This window comes from Pecten maximus, chromosome 5, assembly GCF_902652985.1.
Source record: "Pecten maximus chromosome 5, xPecMax1.1, whole genome shotgun sequence".
NCBI classification, from domain to species: domain Eukaryota; kingdom Metazoa; phylum Mollusca; class Bivalvia; order Pectinida; family Pectinidae; genus Pecten; species Pecten maximus.
In genome coordinates, this window is record NC_047019.1 from 22,896,997 (window position 1) to 22,919,669 (window position 22,673).

The window sequence follows — 22,673 nt, forward strand, 5'->3', positions numbered from 1 at the left end:
TTTATTTAATTTTTTTTTATATGGTCTACTCATGTGAAAAATCCTGTTTGTGCATGTCTAGACTTTTTTTCACCTCAGATGTTCAGCTTATTGGCTTAGTAGAAGAATGTCTGTGAGTTCAACAATGAATTATTCCAATAGTGTATATTTTCTGATTAGCGCACAGTTCCCAGTGGGGATTCCAACAACCAATGCAGGCCTTGTTGCTTGGCAGTCAGTTTGAAAACAGCTGGATATTCTTAATTCAAACGAACATTAATAACAATACCAGAGCTAGATTCTATAGGAAATTCTCAAGACACCTTCTGTGAAGGTTTTGGTCTGAGTAACAAACACAGAATCAATTTTTGAATTATTTATCATCACACATTGAATGCATCATGCATGTAGCTGCTATATATACATGTACCACCAGTTTTACAACAGATGTAAGGCATGTGTTGGTAATTCTTAAATATGTATTGATCAAAATCCAACTACAATTATTTGAATCATGAAATAGACAATTTCCAGTCAGCTAATATGCATGTTTTAAATCATTTTATACACATATTTTGTACTGTTAAATTATGATATAATCATGTATTTCTGGTTTAATTTTGTTCAAATTAATTGAAATTGCTGGGTATGGAGACAGGTTATCAATTTCTTTTTATTAACATCATACCATTAAAATTTCAGTTTAAAAGTGGAAGTATCATTGGGTTTTACTGTTACATTGTTTATTTCATGGTTATTCATAACATGTGAATTCTAAAATATTATACTTGTCACATATTAATTATGGACCAATAATAGCAAAGAACTATTGATTTATTATGGTTTTGAATACATGTTATATATCATACATTTAGGTAATGATAATGCAAGGTCAATCCTGTGAACCCTGGATATTAAAGGAGCCCTATCAAAGACATCATCATAACTGGTACAACTTTCAGCTTCTCAGAGTGAGGCTATACCGTATATATATAGGTGTTGTTATAAGATAAATGTAAATTCAACGTTTTCAAGGGAAACAACTCTTACTCAAATCATATTAAATGATAAAAGAAGCATACAACTTTAAGGACAGATAACAAATGTATTAAATGAAAAGAATCATTGCACAACCTTGTGTTTTAGTTTAAGTGTAATGCTCTAAATACCGGTAATCAATTTCTTACTTTTCCTGTTTCAAATACTTCATTTAGACTGATGATATTTTCATGCGAGACTTTCTTCAGAATGTTTACTTCTCTTTCCAACAACGTAACAGCTGAATGGCCCGCCTGTGAATTAATGAAAATAATAAAGATTGTCATGAAATCATCTTGGATGTAAATAATCTTCACCTCAAAATATTAACTTTGAAATTGTGCTTTGATAAATGTATTAACTAATATAATACGGAATATGGAATAAACAATTTGATTATTTGTTGACAATGAACATACCTTTTCTCTGTTGACGACTTTCATAGCCCAATATTCACCAGTAGCTTTGTGCTGTACTTTGAACACTTTTCCAAAGGTTCCCTCTCCGATCTGTATACCTAGGTCATAACTCTGCCAGATAAATGACTCGTCATCAACGCGAGTGTGTCGAGGGATTGGTTTTTCTGCACTCCCTTTCCGTGCCATCACAACCACTAGGCATTTACAGCCCTGAAAAGTATATTGCAATATATGAGCATCCTGTCATTAAAATATTGTCTCAAGAATGGGATAACTGAAGCAGTGCAAATGTTAGGTTCTACTCTTTTGTGCACCAGAGAGAAATAGATCAACTGAAGATTTCCAATAATGAAAGCAAATGTGTGTGAAATTATAACTCCAATAGTATATCCTCCATTTATTGAAAAATTTCTGATGGGCTTGACCTCACCAGAAATCTGAAAAATGGAAATCCTGTCTGCATTAATTGTCACTACTTTTGGTATAATATCCAGACATTATACATCAAATATTTACTATCAATAGTTCCTACCTATTGTTCCTAAAAAAAACAAAGATGACAGGAATCACATTACAAAGAATTTTTACTGTTTTAATGTTTTACTTGTTTTTTAGGCAATTTTATGTAGCACAGTAGTGAAAGTAAGCCTTAGTTACATACATCTTCACTAGATACAGGGGAGATAATCACATTACACCAAATTAAGTTGACAAGCAGTTATGCAAAAAATATATGTATATATCTTTGTCCTATTTGGTGTTTTATCATTTACCCGAGCTGCTTACAAAACTCAATCAGAATATTCAATGAAATGACAGAACTCCACTGAATTTTACCTGAAGAAACAATTCTACACAGGATTTTGTTTGGTTTTTGTTTAACGTCCTATTAACAGTCAGGGTCGTTTAAGGACGTGCCAGGTTTTGGAGGTGGAGGAAAGCTGGAGTACCCGGAGAAAAACCACTGGCCTACGGTCAGTACCTGGGAACTGCCCCACGTAGGTTTCGAACTCGCAACCCAGTGGTGGAGGGCTAGTGATAAAGTGTCGGGACACCTGAACCACTTGGCCCCCTCTACACAGGATGTTCACGGGTATCACAATATATTTATTGTTACCTATCCAACCTGTATCACTCACGGATACCTTCTGTTTTTATCATTCTTCATTAAAGTTAAACCTTGATAACCCAATTAACCCTAAAGGGACCACGGAACCAAATGATTTCCCATAGACGGTAATGTTAACGTTTATCACTGTACTGCTTAAATGGAGTTTTCAACACTGGTCCAGTAGCAATAATTTTGAAGTATGTCATCTCGGAAACCTCTAAATGGAATTATAAAAAATTCTACAAATTTGAACTTTTTTTATATGGGGGCTGCCATCTTGTATTGAAATCAGCACCAAAAATTCATCTAAATTAATAACAAAATACACACTTACTTACCTCCCCCTGACAAAAACAGGCTAGCAAAAAAATAACTGTTTTTCTATATATTTTACATCTATATGTATTGCCCGACCCACATATTCAAACTTTGGAAACTTCTCTCATCTTAATATCCAATCAGTAGGCCCCGATGTATTCACCTTCCTATTAAATCTTCTGCCCAAACGGGGAAAACCCACATTCTATTTTTGATTTGGTTCCGTGGTCCCTATAGAATCGTACACATTTTCCAAATTTAACTTTTCTGGGACAGGATAGGACCATAGGGTATGATGTCCAAATAGGAAGTGGCTGGCTGCAAGTCTTGGGCTGGTAGGTCAAGTCTTCTATTGGTACCGGAGATGGAGATTCGTATTAGAAAAGGACATAAAAATTGAAACAAATTTTTAGTTAAAATAGAAATATCTTGCTGAATTTTAAATCCAGATAGATGTCTTTTGGTCATATAAGAGTATTGATATTGTACTACTGAAAAATATAAACAAATAAGAAATACCCTGAAGATCAAGGGCAGATAACTCCATGCTATCTCCCCACCCCCCTTATTTCTCGCCTTTATCTTAAAAAAACTTAGGACAAGAGCATTTTTGTATATAATTGAGTCAAACACACACACAGGACAGTGGGCCGGGCTAGGGACAACAAAACTACCAAAATAACCACCAGAAATCGAACCGGGGTAGTGACAACAGAACAACCAATCACATCACCGAACACCGAACCGGGCTAGAGTCAAGAGTACAACCAGAAAAAACACCAAAAATCGAACCGGGGTACTGACTACAGAACAACCAGACACACCACGGGACTACGAAACACGCGTTATACAGCTACCATTGAAATAAATACTATATTTTCCTATTAACCTGGTCTATGGCCCCCTTTACACTGTACACAGGCCCATATTTTCATTATAAACAAGCTCAGATCTAATTTCCTGCTTAAATTCTGCCAAAATATCTCCATGATGAAAATACCAGCCGAATATGTTCAGATCGGTCCCGTAATCTGGTGTCCAGGGACGCTGAACGGCATAAAATGTCAAATCCGGTAGCTCCCTATAGGGACCACGGAACCAAATGATTTCCCATAGACGGTAATGTTAACGTTTATCACTGTACTGCTTAAATGGAGTTTTCAACACTGGTCCAGTAGCAATAATTTTGAAGTATGTCATCTCGGAAACCTCTAAATGGAATTATAAAAAATTCTACAAATTTGAACTTTTTTTATATGGGGGCTGCCATCTTGTATTGAAATCAGCACCAAAAATTCATCTAAATTAATAACAAAATACACACTTACTTACCTCCCCCTGACAAAAACAGGCTAGCAAAAAAATAACTGTTTTTCTATATATTTTACATCTATATGTATTGCCCGACCCACATATTCAAACTTTGGAAACTTCTCTCATCTTAATATCCAATCAGTAGGCCCCGATGTATTCACCTTCCTATTAAATCTTCTGCCCAAACGGGGAAAACCCACATTCTATTTTTGATTTGGTTCCGTGGTCCCTATAGTCTATAACTATCAGTACATATCACAAGTAATTGTTGCCCCATCGATGACATCACAAACATATATAGAGGACACCATCAGTATGGACACTGAAAACAAATCTGGATACGATCAATGTATCATTAACACGTGTATCCATGCTCAGAATGATCTTGACCAATGGAAAGATTGGAAAGGATTAATAGATCATTAACACATGTATCCATGCTCAGAATGATCTTGACCAATGGAAAGATTGAAAATGATCAATGTATCATTAACTTTTGTATCCATGATCAGAATGATCTTGACCAATGTGCAAATGCTTAATTTCTGTTTACCCCTATATACAACTGAAATCTTCTTATATTAAGTAACTTATGTAGTGTTTCACTACATAATTAACTTCAGGGAGTCCAATCAAAAGAAAGAAATAAGAAAGTAAGAAGAAATAAAAGAAGAAATTAATCATTTCTTTTTTTTATTTTTGTAGTCAAGCTAACCTGTAACAGATGTCCTTGATTGTTTTGGTTTAAGTTTCTATAAAACATTAAGTAAACTGTAGGTATTGACAGATCTGAGTATATATACAATAATACAACTATGTATCAGGTGGATCACTCACCTGTATCTAATAGTGGCTGAATCGGAGTAACACTAAATTAATGGCAAACCCACTCGATCCATTCAACATGTTACGGTGAGGAAACACTCTACCTTTTAAAGTATTATTAATATTGCTCTAAGTTTGCTTTTGTAACAAAATCCATAAAATATCAATTAGTCTCTTTTAGATTATTAATTAGAATACACATACTACAAGCTTTCTGTTTAAAATTCCAAGATCATTAAACAACCACTCCGCAAATATATTTATTCAAAGCCCATATAAATTGACATGGGGCCAGGATCATATATTGATTGGAACATATAGAGTTTTAATTGTAACTGTCGAGTTAATTCACAGCACACAACAGAACAATTCATTCACAGGGATTGTCACTGTCGACAGATCAGTCAATAAATTCCTAATATAAACAATAATTATGATGGGAGTCTCTTTTGTTCCCAGGCATAAAAATATCTTTCTGAATTTGGTTCGAATAGTTACAAATACTTTGAATCAGAGCCAATTGATCCAGCACAAATTTATTTAGCTCACATCAGCAATTATTACATCAGTGTTTTTACTGTATGCGAGTCAATAGATGTAGGTTTAGTGGGTTATATACTGTAACATGAAAAAAAAAATTCTCATTCTTCATTGACATATAGCAATTTAATCCTTAGTTGATTTGGGCAGTAGTTAAAGTACACAACTATATCTATGATCTTATATTTATCATATGACCTTTTTTTACTATTAACTTTGATCGAAACTGTCACACTTAAACTAATTTATATTACATTGTCTCAGCTTTCAACCAAGTTTCAATTATCCTCCCATATGTATTGTCATTTTTTTTATATTCTTAATAAATTCCTACAGAAAATAATTATCAATTAACAATGCATTGCAAGTTTGATAGCATCATTAATTGTTACCAAGAATTGTTACAAACTACTGTGAAATCATCATATGAACTCTAAACTTTATTGCTTTAACACTTTAAGTTTGTTAACTATGTTTTTAAAATTTGTTAACTATGTTTTTAAGAGGCTCTGTATCAACTACAGACCCTCCCAGAGCCTATAGTAGATTAATTCCAACACATATATTAACTTAATTAGCAGGATGTTGGTTCCTGGCAAACTTCTCCAACGGGAGATTTTCCCATATGGTATAATTCAGTGGTTAAGGTAGTTTTATTCTTGTTATTTCCAAAATTCAATGAGATTTGTATTGTCCTATTAAATGGCAGAATCCACAAGAAGTCTCGAATTGAGTTCATATTTTTTCATAGTAATGGATCAAGGGTTTCTACAATGTGTACATTAAGTTTTAACTATTACATAGTGAAAAGAATGTTTAAATGTATGGTTCTAGATTATGTAAGGTAATTAAACATGTACGTAGGTAATCTCTGACCACATACCATTATAATGTTTGTGTTATAGGTTGGGTGACCAGTATAGACGAGGTAATGATACCATATACATTGTATAAGAGAATATTATAACATTGTATATTGGTGATTGGTATGATTCATGCAGGTTTACATGTAAACATACTCAACAGTCGATTTATCTAATATTGTCACAAAAATAAAGTATCCATGTGGTCATAACAGCTACTTCAAAATAATGCTTTCTTAATCATGATTGACAGACATGATAGAGTCATGTATCACAGTACATTTTTGCCAGACTTCTTGATACCTATAAACTCATGATCTGCTAAAACATGACCAAAGAAGTGATAGTTTCCTTCTTAAGTTAAAATGAATTATCTATAATTGTCAACTAGAAATTCAAAAGAAAAACACTTACATATTTCTATGAATTAACATATTTTTTAACATAATACTGCACATGTATGAAATTAAGATATTTCACTTAAATATCAAAAAGCTAACAAGGCTTGGTTCTGCCTGGATCCAGGAGTGTACAGTTTGTTATAGAACTCATTTTGTGTATAAGGTAAAAGACAAGAATGCAAATAAACCAAACTCTTAGCTCTCCCCTATAGTGTCGGCTCACCATTATAGAACCTACCACACAACTGTATACATTCACATTTCAATGAGAAACACCAACAATGTAAAGTATGGCCCTCACTTTTACCTGGCCAACTTTCATGACCTAGTGCCATACACTTATTTACTAAATTAGTTTGCATGGCATGAGCCATTCAATGGTAGGTAATTTACTTTCAGATTGACTAACAAATTAGATTATAATATACATACCAAATATCAGAGGATATGTTGTCTACATTTTTGAAACAAGCCCTTTTGAAATTAACTTGAGTTCCAGGCGGTACCATTTTCCAGGGTTAATTAAGGAAGCCTAATTCTAACCTTTAAGTATAATTACCTGAGGAAACATGTAAGATCTGGAATGTTAGCTAATTACAGTTGTAGTACCATAAACCCAACTTGATAACAAACCTCAATCTAAATATGTTATCACAGATCAGTGATTCATCAGAAAACATAACCGATAGCCTTGTGTTTGTATCTACCATACAGATTTTTACCATTAAAACAATACTTGTATGTTTGATATATATTCTAAATATGAAAACCAGCAAGAGCTTAATCATATTAAAATTGATCCCTAAATAAATATATACATTACATGTACATTCAATTTGATGATTTTCTTTTTCAAATCATACATTTTATAACACATAAATATGTAAACAAAGACCCTCTTTCAATAAAAATTTCCATCATTGCTAAGGGCAAAGTAAAATATATGTTCATCGTTGTTTCACACAGCACTATATGGATATTAAAAGATTCAAGTCTCATAACAAATAACCTGGTAATGGTAATAAGTGACTTATTACTGCAAAGAAGAGAATTTCAGTTAATATTTCAATTTCATAATCACTTTCTTAATGTTTTACAACTCGTGTTTCGGGTGACAGGTCGAAACGTACAGCTTAATAAATGCATGGCACTTGCATGACTATTACTTAATTGGTAATTTAAAATATTTTGCAATTAGCATATCAGCAGTTCAAGCTGCTCATCCAGTCAATGTAACTTCAATGAGAACTATTAGTTGGGGGGAATAACAAATTAAAAATGATCGCTGATAATTAATACCCCTGATTAAAGTACTATCTGAGGAGTCAACAACTCATTAATCTAAAATGATTGAAATAAAGGGCAATAACTCTATAAAAATAGCTGAATAAAAATGCCATTCAAGAAAACACGGCTATTATAATATAAAGTCCCAAAGAGATCTGTCAAAAACTGAAGAATATCTCCAAAAAAGTAACTGTTTACACCATGCAGGCATCAGGATAACACATGTATATATACATATATGTCCAGGTAAATTTTGATGGCATATGAAAATATCCCAACATATACTGATTAACATAGGTATAATTATATATTATAATCCAGTTCCTTACTCAGATGATCTAATGTATTAAGTTTCAGCACATTTATGTTTTGTCACGAAATGATTACCCTGTGACCAACAAGTAGGTCTATAATCCTAAAAGGTATTACAGAGCCTGTCTGACTTTAAATTATAGCATTAAGGTTACCCTAATAATACAAAATAAGCACACCCCAGCAACACTTTGTGGCAGATTTGGTGGGACAGCACAAATGCTGTATATAACAAATCTCAAAAATTTAACTCCATGGAGCATTATCATGATCTTGATTTGCAATTGCTTATAAGCTTTACAGCTTTTTTCATATATGCAACATATTGCTAAACTTATTTTCTTTTTTATTGTAAACAGTCTATATAATTAGCACAACTATTCTGACAAATTTGCTTGAAAAATCTGTATCAGCTCAATGAACTATTTGAACAGCAGCTTGAATTGATATGAATTCCTAGGATTAAAATTATATTGCCATGTTTATAAGCCTAAAACTGGAGAGTCCTGTTAAGAATTTAACAGCAGAGAGAACAATTGGATCTATCTAACAACACAGCAGGCAATCTATAGCTAGCCGTTTACATTTTATTACAAACTTAATAGTTATTCTGACCAGGGGGAAAATATAACAGTAAAAATAGATCTGAGGGTCTGTGACCTTACTAACAACAGTAAAATAAACATAGCACATATCATTTAATTATCCTTACTTATTATGGTTGTAAACTGAACCCCAGCAGATCAAAGAATTTGGATTGGGTTTCTTGATAAATTTGATAGGGCCTATACCTTCACTACAGGGTATGAAAAGAGACCAGGCCTTACCAGGGAAAACTGATAACACCCATTACCAGCAGTGGTAAAGCTAAACATTGTTATTAAAATTGCCTGTTACATGACAACTGTGTCCTCAGACCAAACTTAACATACATAACTCAAGTATCCAATCACCTCGCTATAGACAAATGTCAACTTACTTAAACCTATGGCCATTATATAGACGTCGCGACAATCAATATTTACTAGAAACAAGCTAATAAATTTATTTAACTCAAGGATAGCATTCTATAGTATAGTTTGTCTGTAGGTTACTGGTTTAGTATTTACAGTTAACACATACACATTACAGTTGTTTTCAAGCTATACCTCAGGGTTTGACATGTACTAGCTAGTACCAGTAATATATAAGACATCAGTAAGGAAGCCATAAATTGTTTTTACAATACACTTTCACTTTGGAATATAATTTTAAACCATAAATTGTGAAACATATTAAATACTACCTTCATGATCAGTTACAAACAATCATTAAATCACTACCTAAAACTGCTCTGGATTTTCAACTTTTTTCAAGGCAAATTCCAACTCTCAAGTTGATCACTAAAATAAGTCATCCGCTAAAAATGTACAGGCGATAGCTTAGCAAATGAAATTTAAGTGACCAGTTGGAGAATCTGCAAGCTATTATCAAAGACTGAATTGTAGATAATACAGCTTCAATATTACAGACTTGAGTTTTGCCAGTTGTCCACAGGTTGCCCGTGCAAGGATCGAGTAGATTGCTAAAGTGGTAAACCTGCTCGAGTCTGAAACCAGTCATCTGGTAATGTTACAGTTGCTACAACGTTATAGATCTTAATCTTAGCCAGATTGCAGAGGCATTTGATATTTTTCAGAAATTCTTCAACAAGAGAAATACCTACTCATCTTATAGTCTTTTACATATCAATTAAGTAACACATGTCAACATGCATCGTTGTTCATGATCGATCATATGATGATGACGGTCGTTATGAGCCACACATTATATAAGTTGCTTTAATTTTGTCTAACATGCCGCAACAGATGCTCAGTGTAGTACCAGGTGTATCTCACTATGGATTCAGACATGCAAGCCTAGCTAAGGGACTTTCGGTTAATCAAGAATTTGAATTTTTAATAGTTTACAATGTTACCTATAGCAGGCTTCCACCTTTGGCTGGATGCATAAGAGCCCAGGTCGTGTAAGTTCAAAAGCTGGCAGCCCAGTAGTTTGTCAATTTAAAGCCACATACTCCCGAAGAAACATATACATAATGTATCAATGTTTACATTTTGAGCTTTTTACAGTTCGGCCTTGATACATACCGAACAGATTATCGTGAATCAGAAACTGAAAGAAAATGTGTATTTATGAAAGTATACGGGGGATTCCCAAAAATAATAACTGTGGCTGCCGGACCAAGTTTCTCTGAAAATCAATCCCATAATGCAATGGCAGGTTTAATAGTCAATACAAAATGGTGGAACGCCGAAAAAAACGCAAAAGTGAGTGGAATCGGCAAAAAGAAGGTAATTCCTTAGGAAAGGAAATAATTCGTTGGAAGAAAAGGAAATAGACTCAATTCCGATTTTGTCGGACGTCTATTGGATTGCTGGTTAGCTTTTGAACATTGTCAACTTCACCGATCAAACATTTTATCAATGTTTTTTGTATGCGTATTGCTACATTTTAAAATTAAGTATTTAAATGTAAACTATGTTTGTTTATTTTGTTCAGTTATTACACGAATATTCTGTTAATATGTTTAAATGAAAGCATTATTAGGCAATGTTCACGTATGCTCAATATGTAAACAATGGCCATGTGTGTAGTTTATGTGCAGTGCACACTGTTATAGCCTCGTTCTCGGCTCCGTGACAAATCTGGCGATAAATATAAATGCGTCGAGTTATTTTTATACACTGATGTCTCAAGGACTTCCCCGGTCAAGTGTCCAGGCCAGTGCATGTGGTCATTTTAATGTTAGGAGAATGTGAATGAACATCTTGGATTGCCATTAATACATGTGTGCAACTAGAATTTTAGGTTGTTTGGGAGTATGTGGCTTTAAGGCAATGAAGTTACAGTGTCTATATATACCCCTGATAAAGTATTCCCGCTACAAGAGTATGTAAAAAATATATGAATTAGATGTATACTGCAGGTGTATCCAGGGCAGAATATAGAAGTCTGATCCCAAATATCTAAATGTATTATATAATCAAGCATATAGTGAAATAACATCTTTGTTTATACATTTGTATATGTAAATTATTCAGACAGGTATTCAAGTTACGGAAGGTAAGGGATCTCTGAAAACATTGGGTAAAGTATATTTTTTCAATGATAATATTGATATAAATTAAAATGCAAAATCAATGTTGTAAGTTTTTTACATCCAAATGCAATAAGTCATTTACTCCCAATCACATTATTGAAATGAAAAAAAAATAAGCTAACTAGTTGAAACCAAAATTGAAAAAGGTGTTTAAAAAAATCAATATCCTACTATTATTACATTCATAGGGATCAAATCGGAAATAAACTACTTAAAATTTTGTCATTAATCTGCAAAAATCTTAACTTAGCATGTAAATGTAGCAATACACTACTGTCATAACAGGTGTGGAGCCCCTCGATCAAGGAAATGATGAACATATAATGTTGGCCCCATTAATATAAAATATTGACTTCATTGCCCCATTAGAATGAAATATTGACAAGCTCTCACATCTAGCAGGACATTACAATTCCCTATCATCCAAACCCCTGTATATCTCAAAGATGTATACATACAGAAATGTATAATGAAAAACCTGCCAATACACCATCCAGTAACAACACCATCATTTGTTGACAAATTCAGGGAAAGATTTACTGTAAATCATATAAATGTATACACTCTTCATACTAAATGTTAAAACATGCATTTCCAACTTTTCCTACATCAGATTCACTTCTGCATGTAGATTAAATTATGATGGTTTCAAAATGTCTAACAGTAAACAATATGATTATGCATAATTGTTGGTATTTGGCTCTATACACATGTACAATTTACAATACAGTGTATATGCAAATGTATCTGTATTATGCCATATTATTGAGGTTCCAAAAACCAATTCTGTCACATAATTCTGTCACATATTGAGTCTCCAAGGCCAATTTTGCCATATAAAACTGCACAGCAAACACAAAATCTAGACTGAAGTATCAATACAAAACCTATATAACTTCAGTTCAATGTTTGCTCAAATTGTTGATATTGAAGTTATTTCCATCAAGCGAGAGCCCTTGTATCTATATATGTATAAATATCACACTTTCATTGATACTAGAAGGTATCATATACATACATGTATATATATATGTATTTCGCTTTTTCTGCTAGATCTCAAAAAACAATTTTGAAGTATTTCATTAGAATTAAAATATCAGAATCAAGAATATTCCTTAATTCTCACCTAGCTGCTCATCAAAACAATTCAAACAAAAATATCTACTGAACCTCCCCTGAACATATAGTCCTCTGCTTCAGGTTCTAACCACTGGACATCATAAGCTATGTAAGCAATCTTCATTATATTTATAAGACCCACATGTACATCTCCTACCTCACCAGGGTTACTTTGATTCCCCAGTCCTAATTAATATGAGCCACTTAGCTCCATCACAAAATAATTTACGCCATAAAACAGTCCTTAGATTAAAGAACGTCAATGATTGGTTACTAAGATTTACAACAAACACAAACTTCAAAAACTTACCAATTCAACACATGTTCAGTACAAATTTCCTTCCATATTATAGATCTGTATGACTTGGACTAAATATTCCAACCATGTTCTGCATACTCAGAAACCTAGTAGACATCATTGATGTCCACAGAAAACCTGAGTGCATTAAAGATATCCTCGCACATCCATCAATATCCAATGAGGCAAATCTATGGCAATGAATAACATCTTTTGTGTGAAAATCATAATGAAATATGGAGTGGTATTGGAGCTGTGTGACATCCGGGACACAAGGGCCATAAATAAAACAACATTGATAACATATTGATAGTCTACCTTTCTCAAATATTTAACATGCCCCATGCATCAAGTAATCATTGTTTCTGAAACTTCAACAAATCTTGTGTATTGAACACTTGATTCCTCTTTCTGCAGATCAATACAGTTTCAGACTCTTTGATGTTACTTATATATAGTATACTGACGTTGCTTAGATATACTACTTGATATAATCATTAATTGAGTGATACATTTTAGCTTGTTTTAACATCCAAATAATACAAACCAATCAAATGTGTTCAAGGTCCAAGATAGAAAATAAAATTTTGTGAAATTTAATTGTGTACATGGTTCATATGTTAAAAAATAACAACACAGTCTCTATTTGTAAGTGTATGTATAAATACTCTTGTCAAATGATACATGCAGACTTAATTAAAGCTCTCACACAAAAAGTATGTGATTTAAAAGTATGTGTCAATCATATATATATAAACCTGACACTACAACGTTAACATAATAGACAAAAGGGATCATGATTCAAAGCCTCTCCAATACTTTTTTGTGTGGATTAACAAAGAGAAGGTCACTTCTATAATCAAACAAGTCTATAATACAGTAGCTACAGAATGCTCAAAAGGGAACATTTTCTATCTGTGAACTGTTTCTGGTGTACAATGATAAACTAGGGTGGAGTGAAAGATCTAATTCTATTGATTGGTATGTCAAAGTGTGGCGACAGGACCGGACAGGACCTAGCCACCCCATGTCAACACAACCTACGAGTGGAGTAGAGCAGAGGGGGGTACAACGGTATGTGCTACTGTGGGGCTACTCACATGTATACAATAGGTGATGACCTGCCTACACTGTCAATCATACCAATATATTGTACACTAGATATATAGTAACATAAAACTTTCACCAAGTGGCAAGCACTATTAGAATGTGTGGTTATCAGAAATTCTGATGAAATCAATGTAAACATTTAAAATTTTCATTGTGTTCGATAACTAAAAAAATTCTCCTAACAATTAAGTTCTACAAAAACATATAAAAGCCATCCAAAACAGTGATTTTATGTATATAAAAGGTATTTCTGTATATTTGCTGCAATCCAAGAGAATAAATTACCTCATTACCATCATCTACATGGTTAAAAGGGCAACCTCAAGGCATGGGTGATGAGACAATAAATTGATGTGAAAGTCATCTCTTGATTTAAAAGCATGACTATTTAGGGGGCTTCGGATTAGGCAGCTTTTAAACCAAAGGTTCTCTTCTCTTGGATTTGAAATAGGTAATCCTTGTTTGTCTTTCAAGATCAAATAGGTTTAAAATTTGTACAATATAAATATAGTTGTAATGTCAAGTGATATGATTTAACAATTAAATGTGTAGGGGGGGTTAATGTTGCCCTCTTATAATAAAGCTGCCATGCAGCAATTGCCTGAAAGAGACTTTGATAAAGTCCTACTCATTTACATAATTGTCAAAGACCAAACAATGTTAACAAAATATACTTTTAGCTTTCCATATAGAATTCATATGATGACATTTGGCCCAAAAACACTTTCATGCAAATATGAAAACGTCTGCATCCTATGATCCTATATCGCTATCAATGAATGAATGGCAGTGGCAAATTCTTCTAAACTTTATTCTTTTATGACAGACCCAGAGACAAACATTCAGACAGAAAAACATATAGTAACACAACAACTCATGACACGAGCATAAAAATATAAACAAGTTGACAGTGCAGTCAAAATTAATCACCTGATACTGTCCTCCACAAGATATGTCACATGCTGGAATCATCGAATTCAAATGAGAATGTAGATTAATCCACAGTATGACTTATTTCTTTATTGAAGGTAATTCAGATGTTCAATAAAAACACTAGGTAATATCGTAAAAATATCCCTGAGCTGTCAGTGTTCGACAAATCCATGCTGAATAAATTTTCCATTTTATTGATATAGGGCATTTAATCAATTGATGAATCTTATCTTTGATCTAGGCCACCGCTACAAAGAGGTGGTCCACACATGTCAGTCAGTAAAATGACAAAACCTTTTACCCAACTTATCAAACGCTTTACAACAGTAAACTTTTGAAGTATTTTAACAATACACGTTAAATATGCTCTCTGCTATTCTAAAAAGTTACATAAACCACTTACATTTAGAAGCTGCCAGCACTCCCCACGGTGGATATAACCCTAGATGGCAAGGTTAAATACCTCAAACTCTACCCTAATCTGTGCAACAAAGCAAGATTAATGAAGCTCTCTAGCTGTACCGTGGTCGACAACAAAACAATAACTGGTACCTCAAACCACTAAAGGTAACATACACACAGGGTGTACACATTTGTAAACTTTCACTTTCTAGTTTTTTACTATATAGGTTACTTGATCATGATAGTAACCAGCATTGATATTGAAATCTATATAGCACACATCATATTTACAGAATCATCCATTAAAACGACCCGTCATAAAAATAGTACACCACACATATATATGCTCTAGAAACTGATTTTGCCATATAAAGGTCAATGGTCAAAATGTTGGTTACAGTGACCCACTTCTAGTATTTGAAACACAATCTTCTCAAGAGGATTCCACTCAGTAATTTTGTGATCCAGGCCATGTCACCAAATGCAAACTTAAAGTACTAAGTCAACAGTCTCAATACTGATGGTACCTGTGCAATATACAGGATCTATATTTTAGTACAGGATAAAAAAATTAAAGATTGTTGATCGTGCATTTGTGTCAATTTAACTGAGCTAAATCAATGTACATGTACCTGTACATGCATATATAGTTATATACCATAGGGTGCACAAATTAACATTTCATGCCATATAAAGCAACTTAATAATGAATACATTGTTTCATCTTTCTAATAGATAACAAATCAAATTGCTTACAAACAATAAATTTGAAGTCCTATCAAATATGTTAAAGGGACAGATGAATAGTAAAACAGATATTCAATTTCAGGTACGTACATACAGTATATACAACAGTGACACATTGATCAATAATAATTTTTAAATAAATGAACTTTAAAACTTCTGAGCAGGTATTCTCAGTATTTGTGCCTGTAATACTATAAAATGCATTTTAAAACATTGCAATTGCCACACAGAAACAACTTCAAGAAAACCTTCCAGGACAAACCCTGTGGACAATACTATAAATAGAACTGTAACACTATTTTCTCATATCTGAATTTCACTAGTTAACATTGCATGTTTCAAGTAAGAATTTTTGATAAGAATTGGGTTTTTTTCCAGATATTCTATTTTTTGAAACCATGACGAAACATGTACATCAATGTGTATTTCAGCATAGCAACATGAACATGATTTAGCTCCATTTGTCATCAGTCCCTTACCTTATCTACCACCGTACAAACATGAATTTAAATCACACCATTTAAACACTCGCTTCTGTTTGGAAAGAGGACATAAATAGAAAGATTTTTTAAAACTCTTATGAACAATCAGACTTGAAACACTTAATAGAAGCCATTCTTTAGTATCCACGAAGACCTGGCAAACATAGGACACACAATGAACAAGGTCACTTTTAAATAAGGGTCAAGGTTTTATCAAACTTGAACAAAATTAGATTGGAAATTCAAGATGCATGAACATATTTGAGTGTTTACTGAAGTTCCAAAAGAAAATGATCTTTCAAATATTTAAAGTACTGATGTATAAGTGCAGGTTGTATTGCAAATATGAGATACCAATGTCATAGCTACCACAGGCACAGAATATTTAGGTTTAGGTGTGTTTTTAAAAATTAGAATTGACCAACACATGCATATACAGTCCAACTGACCTTAATTTGCATCAAAGTAATGGCATGGAAACCAACCCCTCTGCAACTTGCAATAACGCAGGGGTTGACACTAACTTAGTTGCTTTGACAGACCGCTGGGCTGCCAGGTTTTGAATGAGGCAGCCCGGGCTGCCTATGGTTAAACCCCTCTAAGGGGATTTGGAGGAAGGTCCCTAAAATGCAGTTTCCTGCTGCCTAGTTCATTCTGAGCATAAAAATTTAGATCTTACACCAACAAGTTTTATATTAACAGTTTTGAAAATAAAATTATTGAAGTAAACGAGGACAATTTTAGCTGGACATTATACATTTGGCTGAAAATGTTGGGTGGTTATAAAGTTATTGAGACTTGATTTTACAAGTGGCAAGACATGATAACAAAATACAAGCTTTTATAATGTAGGATCCTTCAATGACAACATCATGGAAAATGAAAGTCTTTGCTGGAAAATGATATAAAGGTTTTTTTTTCATATCAACTACAAACATGTTTATCTGTCATTCAATACCATTAAAAACCTATCAACAGTATTTCTTTTCACTCTAAAATGCATTATCCCTGGGGAGCCCCTAGCCATTACTTGTAAATATGCACATATTGACTTTTTTAAGTAAAAGCAGGATGTGTTATAAGTTAAGTTTACCTTTAATCTTTTAAGTATGTAAGTGCTTCAAATGATTTGACAAAACATGCATAGCAAACACAAAATTGGTTGTTAAATTTACAATCAAAAAAATTCCTGAGTCACATCTAGAGAATTTCATTAGAAATTTAATAATACAAAAAAAATGTATTACTAAAGGTTTCTTCATGATGAAGAAAAAAGTGACAAAATAAGGGAAATCTGTGTTTTTGTTTTTTTTTATATTTAAGAGATTCTTTCAATGGTAACTCTATATATAGAAATTCATTGGATTTAATATTTAAGCGTATCAGTTAAATTACTATGATGGTGAATTTCGCATGTAAACAACTTACTTTCTCATTTAGGAGATTGTCAAAGCTCTGAAATGTCAGATCCTTCACTAATGAAATGCTTTGTCAGATCCATCAAACTAAACTATTTATACAGATCAACTTCACACTATATAACCATATAACATTTTACTGGTGCAGGAATTCAATTGTTTTTTGAAGTTTTTCAATACAATATACAAATATTGAGTTTTAAAAAGTATTTCTAACCACATATTGAATATAGAAACTCATCCAAAATATTTCATCAAAAAAATTAACATGGATTGTTGAATTGAATTAGTATAGCTTTTTAATAGGACAGCAACTTCTGCTGTTCTTCATGCACTGCAGGTGCTTAAAAGAGCTATATATATCGTCACAATTAATTAATGCCATTTTATGATTTATCTGTGATAATTTACTGTTCCGTTTATAAGACATAACAAACAACACCTCAAGATCAATACAAACAAACTTGTTAGTAATAGCACTGATAACAAATACTAATATAGGCAGATATGTAGACAAATAGAGCAATGGATCTATAGTTCCAAGTGTCTTGACCACTTTATTAATCTTTTCTTATCTTGTAATCTGCACCCAAAAAATATATATATAAAGAAATATTGCATTATAGTTAATGCATGATTTTTTGTGACAATCTGAAATGGAATGAGAACTGTCTAGATTGTCCTTAGATTGGAAAATTTTGTTGTCATCTTTTCTGAAAAGTGGAAAAGACATTTTGACTGATTTCCATAGTCATCTGGAAAAAAATATCTAAACCATGACATGCTCTCATAAAAACAACATCGCTCTAACATACTCGAAAGAAAACAAAAACTTAATCCACTATAAAAAAAAACGAACAAAAAAAACAAGAGAGAAAGCAATTATTGAAGGGTGGGGGCTCATGACAGTCAAATTCAGAGAAGAGAAACTAAGTGCCACAATGAAAATGAGGGAGATCCACTTTCAGAAAGAAAAAGTTTGTTCTGTATCTGAATTATTGATAGAGGTATGTGTGTACAGTGTAGAAGAATCTAAGGTCAGAATAAAATCCACAAATGGAGCAGGAGGTGAACCGATACTAATTGCAGACTCTCCAGCCTTCAGTCACAAATTTCAGATTCAATTAGGTCCTAATTTTGCTTTGAACATCCCAGATCTATTTGACATAAAATCATAGCCTATTAGACTCAAATACTGTAGTCCTTAAAATCTTAATTGTACCTCTGCCAGTCGATCAAGAAAAGGGTGCTGTCATATGTTTGTTAAGTTACTTCAGATGCTGTTTTTTAACAGGATTAAATAGATGCATGCAGATATATTCAATCAGCAATGCATTTCACACCTTGCTACTGCATCAGTGATGTCTGGTAGGATAAATCAAACCCTGGCCGCCTACATGAAAGGCAAGTGTGTTACCACTGTGCCACTGACCAAACTGTGCTGCTTTGCAAGTAAAACTTCTAAATAAACAAAATCTCCTTGCAAATAATGAACTAAGACACTACAATACAACTAAATTCATATCAAAAAGTGTTGGGCTGGAGTATGTACACTATATATACTGGTCAGCGAGTACTACATGGTCCAGTACAGATTATGATCTTGTTCATGTCTGTTATATATAAAAGCGATCTGACACGGGTAAAACGTAATGTTAATTTGATGACTTTAAGTGTTATACAAGTTCATCATTACAAGTTTTGCATCATCTCATTAACAAATTATCAGCTGATTACATTCCATCCATTCTAGGCCTATTCTGTAATTTATTGACTGACTCGCACTGGCTTTTACATTTTTTTTACATACCAAATGATTGAAATGAAGCATGGACAGCGTTCATAACATTGTTTTGTGATCTACGGCCCAGTTTAATGAGTATATAGACAAGGTAAATGAGTGCGTCAGAACGTTCAACTTCAAAACAAGCTACTAAAGGCAATATCGGTATGCCTCAATCTAAATCGTAGGTATCTGTATCGGATAGTGTATAAACATCGCTCAAAGAAATAATAAAAGCATGGCAATGTTTGGTAACCATTGATGAAGGGAATGCCTTTCCCTTTAAGAAATTGGTATAACGACTTACTTCACAAAGTTTGACCAAACAGCCATGTTGTTGATGTTCAGTTTCAAACAGTCAAAGTGCCGAAGTTCACTCACCTGATTAAAGTTATTCAGTTCGTTTCCAAAGAGATTTGTATAAATTTGATGTATCTGATGCAAGTAAATGTGTCCGGTAAGACTAGTTGTCTCGCTTTCCTGTTCATGTTTTCAATTCATTCTAAGTTCACATTATGAGACATGTAATTTTTCGTCATGCAGGTAGCGTTTGATAGGTCTCCATAGGCGCTGTTACGGTGCTAGGTCCTATGCGCATACCAATCTGCGCATATCGGAAACGCCAATTTTGACATATTCGGGTTACTCTTTATTTACGATTTTATTGGGGATAAAACAAGAGAGTATGTTAACAGTGACACCTATCGGCAAATTCCGGACATAAATCAAGGACAATAATTTAGAATGTGTTTCAAGAAGCGGCATAAATTTCCGCGCTATCAGAATTAAGGTGTGAAATGTGGACATATACCACAGCCCCAAACCGGTCACCACACGCATGTATTTCAGGGGAGGCCGTCTTTAGATGATTATAGCTGCTGATAGGACGTATACTAAAACTACATTAAAAATTGTCTAAAGGGTTTTGCATGTATCTTTCTACATACATTTAGTAACCCCATTGAAATCAAAACTGATAAAATTAGTTATTATCATATAGTCTACTAAGAGTGCTTAGATTTTCTAGATCTCTTCTCTTTTAACAAAGTGCCATCTGGCAGTCTGTGTTTGGTAGTTTTCTTCGCCCTGGAACTACATGTAATTATAAGTATAGTCCCTATTACTGTAGTTCTATAAAAAAAAAAAAAGTTAACAGGACAGGTTCCCTCAAATGGGCAAATATGCTGCAAACAAATTTTCCTCATCCGAAGGGGGGGGGGGGGGGGGGTCCATAAGCTAAAGCATTCTTTCTTTCTAATACTAAAAACATAAGCCAAACCACGAGTAAATTAATATCGAGAATCTAACGCGTAATATCGCAATCACTTTGTCCGTCGTAACCGATGGTCGGCATCGGCGTTGTCGGTCACATTTTCGTTTTCCGGACCCTTTTCTTTATCGTTTGTCAGCAACACATCAATTTGTCACTTAGTATAGGCGGTTTTGTGATAATGTGAATAAATTACAGTTTCAGTTCTAACCCTATTTCAATATCCTATGTTTTGCTGGAGTTAATAAGACCCTTTGCACATAGGAAATTCTCGTAATATCCCTGACCTTTTTTGTTGCTACCGCTTGCTTCATCAATTTGTTGTTTGGTATGTGGCTTTAAATTTATTAAACTGAAACTTCAAGCAGATCTTCTTATCACAAGTGCGGCTTGCTTGGGGTTGCTTTTCAGGTCAGAATGTCAGAAGTTGAGGTCACTGTTACTTAAAATATAAAATGTGTGTCCTTGAGATACATGTAGCTCAAGTTCCATTGGGGCAATCAAACTCCATTTTCATGCAGTGTTTTTCTTATCACAAGTGGTTGCATGGGACTGCTTTTTTGACTGGTCCAAAGGTCAAAGGTCAAGGTTACGGTTATTATAAAATCCTTGCAATAACTCAATCATGAAATCACCCAATTTTCTGCGCAGTCGACACATCTTGTTCTTGTTTGTTGGAGTTATGGTCCTATATACACAAGGACACTTGTAATTGTCACAATTAACAGTTTTAAGCCTATTTTTCGATACCGCTTGATGCCAGACCAAATTGAATCTTATTATTATCTTATTCATAATTGATTACAGAATAAGTTTGGAAACTTTACTGACATATATGTATTCTATTATTATTTTGGTGGAGTTATGAACATTTGTATATAGGAATTTTATATAATTTATCGCTACTACTTGTCAATATGTAACTTTATGCATGACTTTTTCATTAATGAAGGATACCAGTTTTAGAGTTCGAAGGAGACACAGACGCTATTGAAAACTTGGCATACAGTGAAGCTGTCAAAATTATAACAGGTTTGCACTATTTACAAGTAAAGTTCGACTATAACAGGAACTGAACTGGCAATCCTTTAAATAATGTAGAAAGATAAGAAAAGGTAGTCTTTTTATACCATTCAGTCATGTAATTCACCAAACTATCTTGTGCCTCTTCGATCGAAAGTATCTGTCTGTTTATTATAATCTAAGAAATAGAGATGAATATCAAATTCCTTATTATCGTCTTGGTCTATCTATGGCTCCTTTTACATCTAATGATTGTAATTAATGGAATAACCCGCAGTTGGAACAAAGAAATAGTAACACTTTAAAACAGTTTAAAAGATCAATCAACCCTTCTAAATTACTATCATATGAAAAAGCTTTAATTTGCGTACGGAAAAAGGAGAATGAACGTTTAAGTGTCAACCTACATTGTAATTGACAGTCCGTCCTGTCGATGTGGTAATTTTCATTGTCCATTATAGAACGTACAAAGAAATACTATGCTTAGACATCTTTCATGGTATAGTAATATTACATACGAAAGCCTTATATATGGTGAT

General features: G+C 33.4%; 1 protein-coding gene across 1 annotated transcript in view; it reads right to left on the reverse strand.

Moving 5' to 3' along the window:
- The window catches only part of LOC117327551 (myosin light chain kinase A-like), a 32,712-nt gene extending 12,275 nt beyond the window's left edge, over nucleotides 1–20,437 (reverse strand). Inside the window, exons 1-3 of the mRNA XM_033884599.1 lie at nucleotides 20,223–20,437; nucleotides 1,437–1,646; nucleotides 1,167–1,271 (exon numbers count right to left, since the gene is read on the reverse strand). Coding sequence (XP_033740490.1) covers nucleotides 1,167–1,271; nucleotides 1,437–1,622 — 291 coding nt within the window. The 5' untranslated portion in view covers nucleotides 1,623–1,646; nucleotides 20,223–20,437. The remainder of the gene's footprint in view (nucleotides 1–1,166; nucleotides 1,272–1,436; nucleotides 1,647–20,222) is intronic.
- Nucleotides 20,438–22,673: the final 2,236 nt, after the last annotated feature.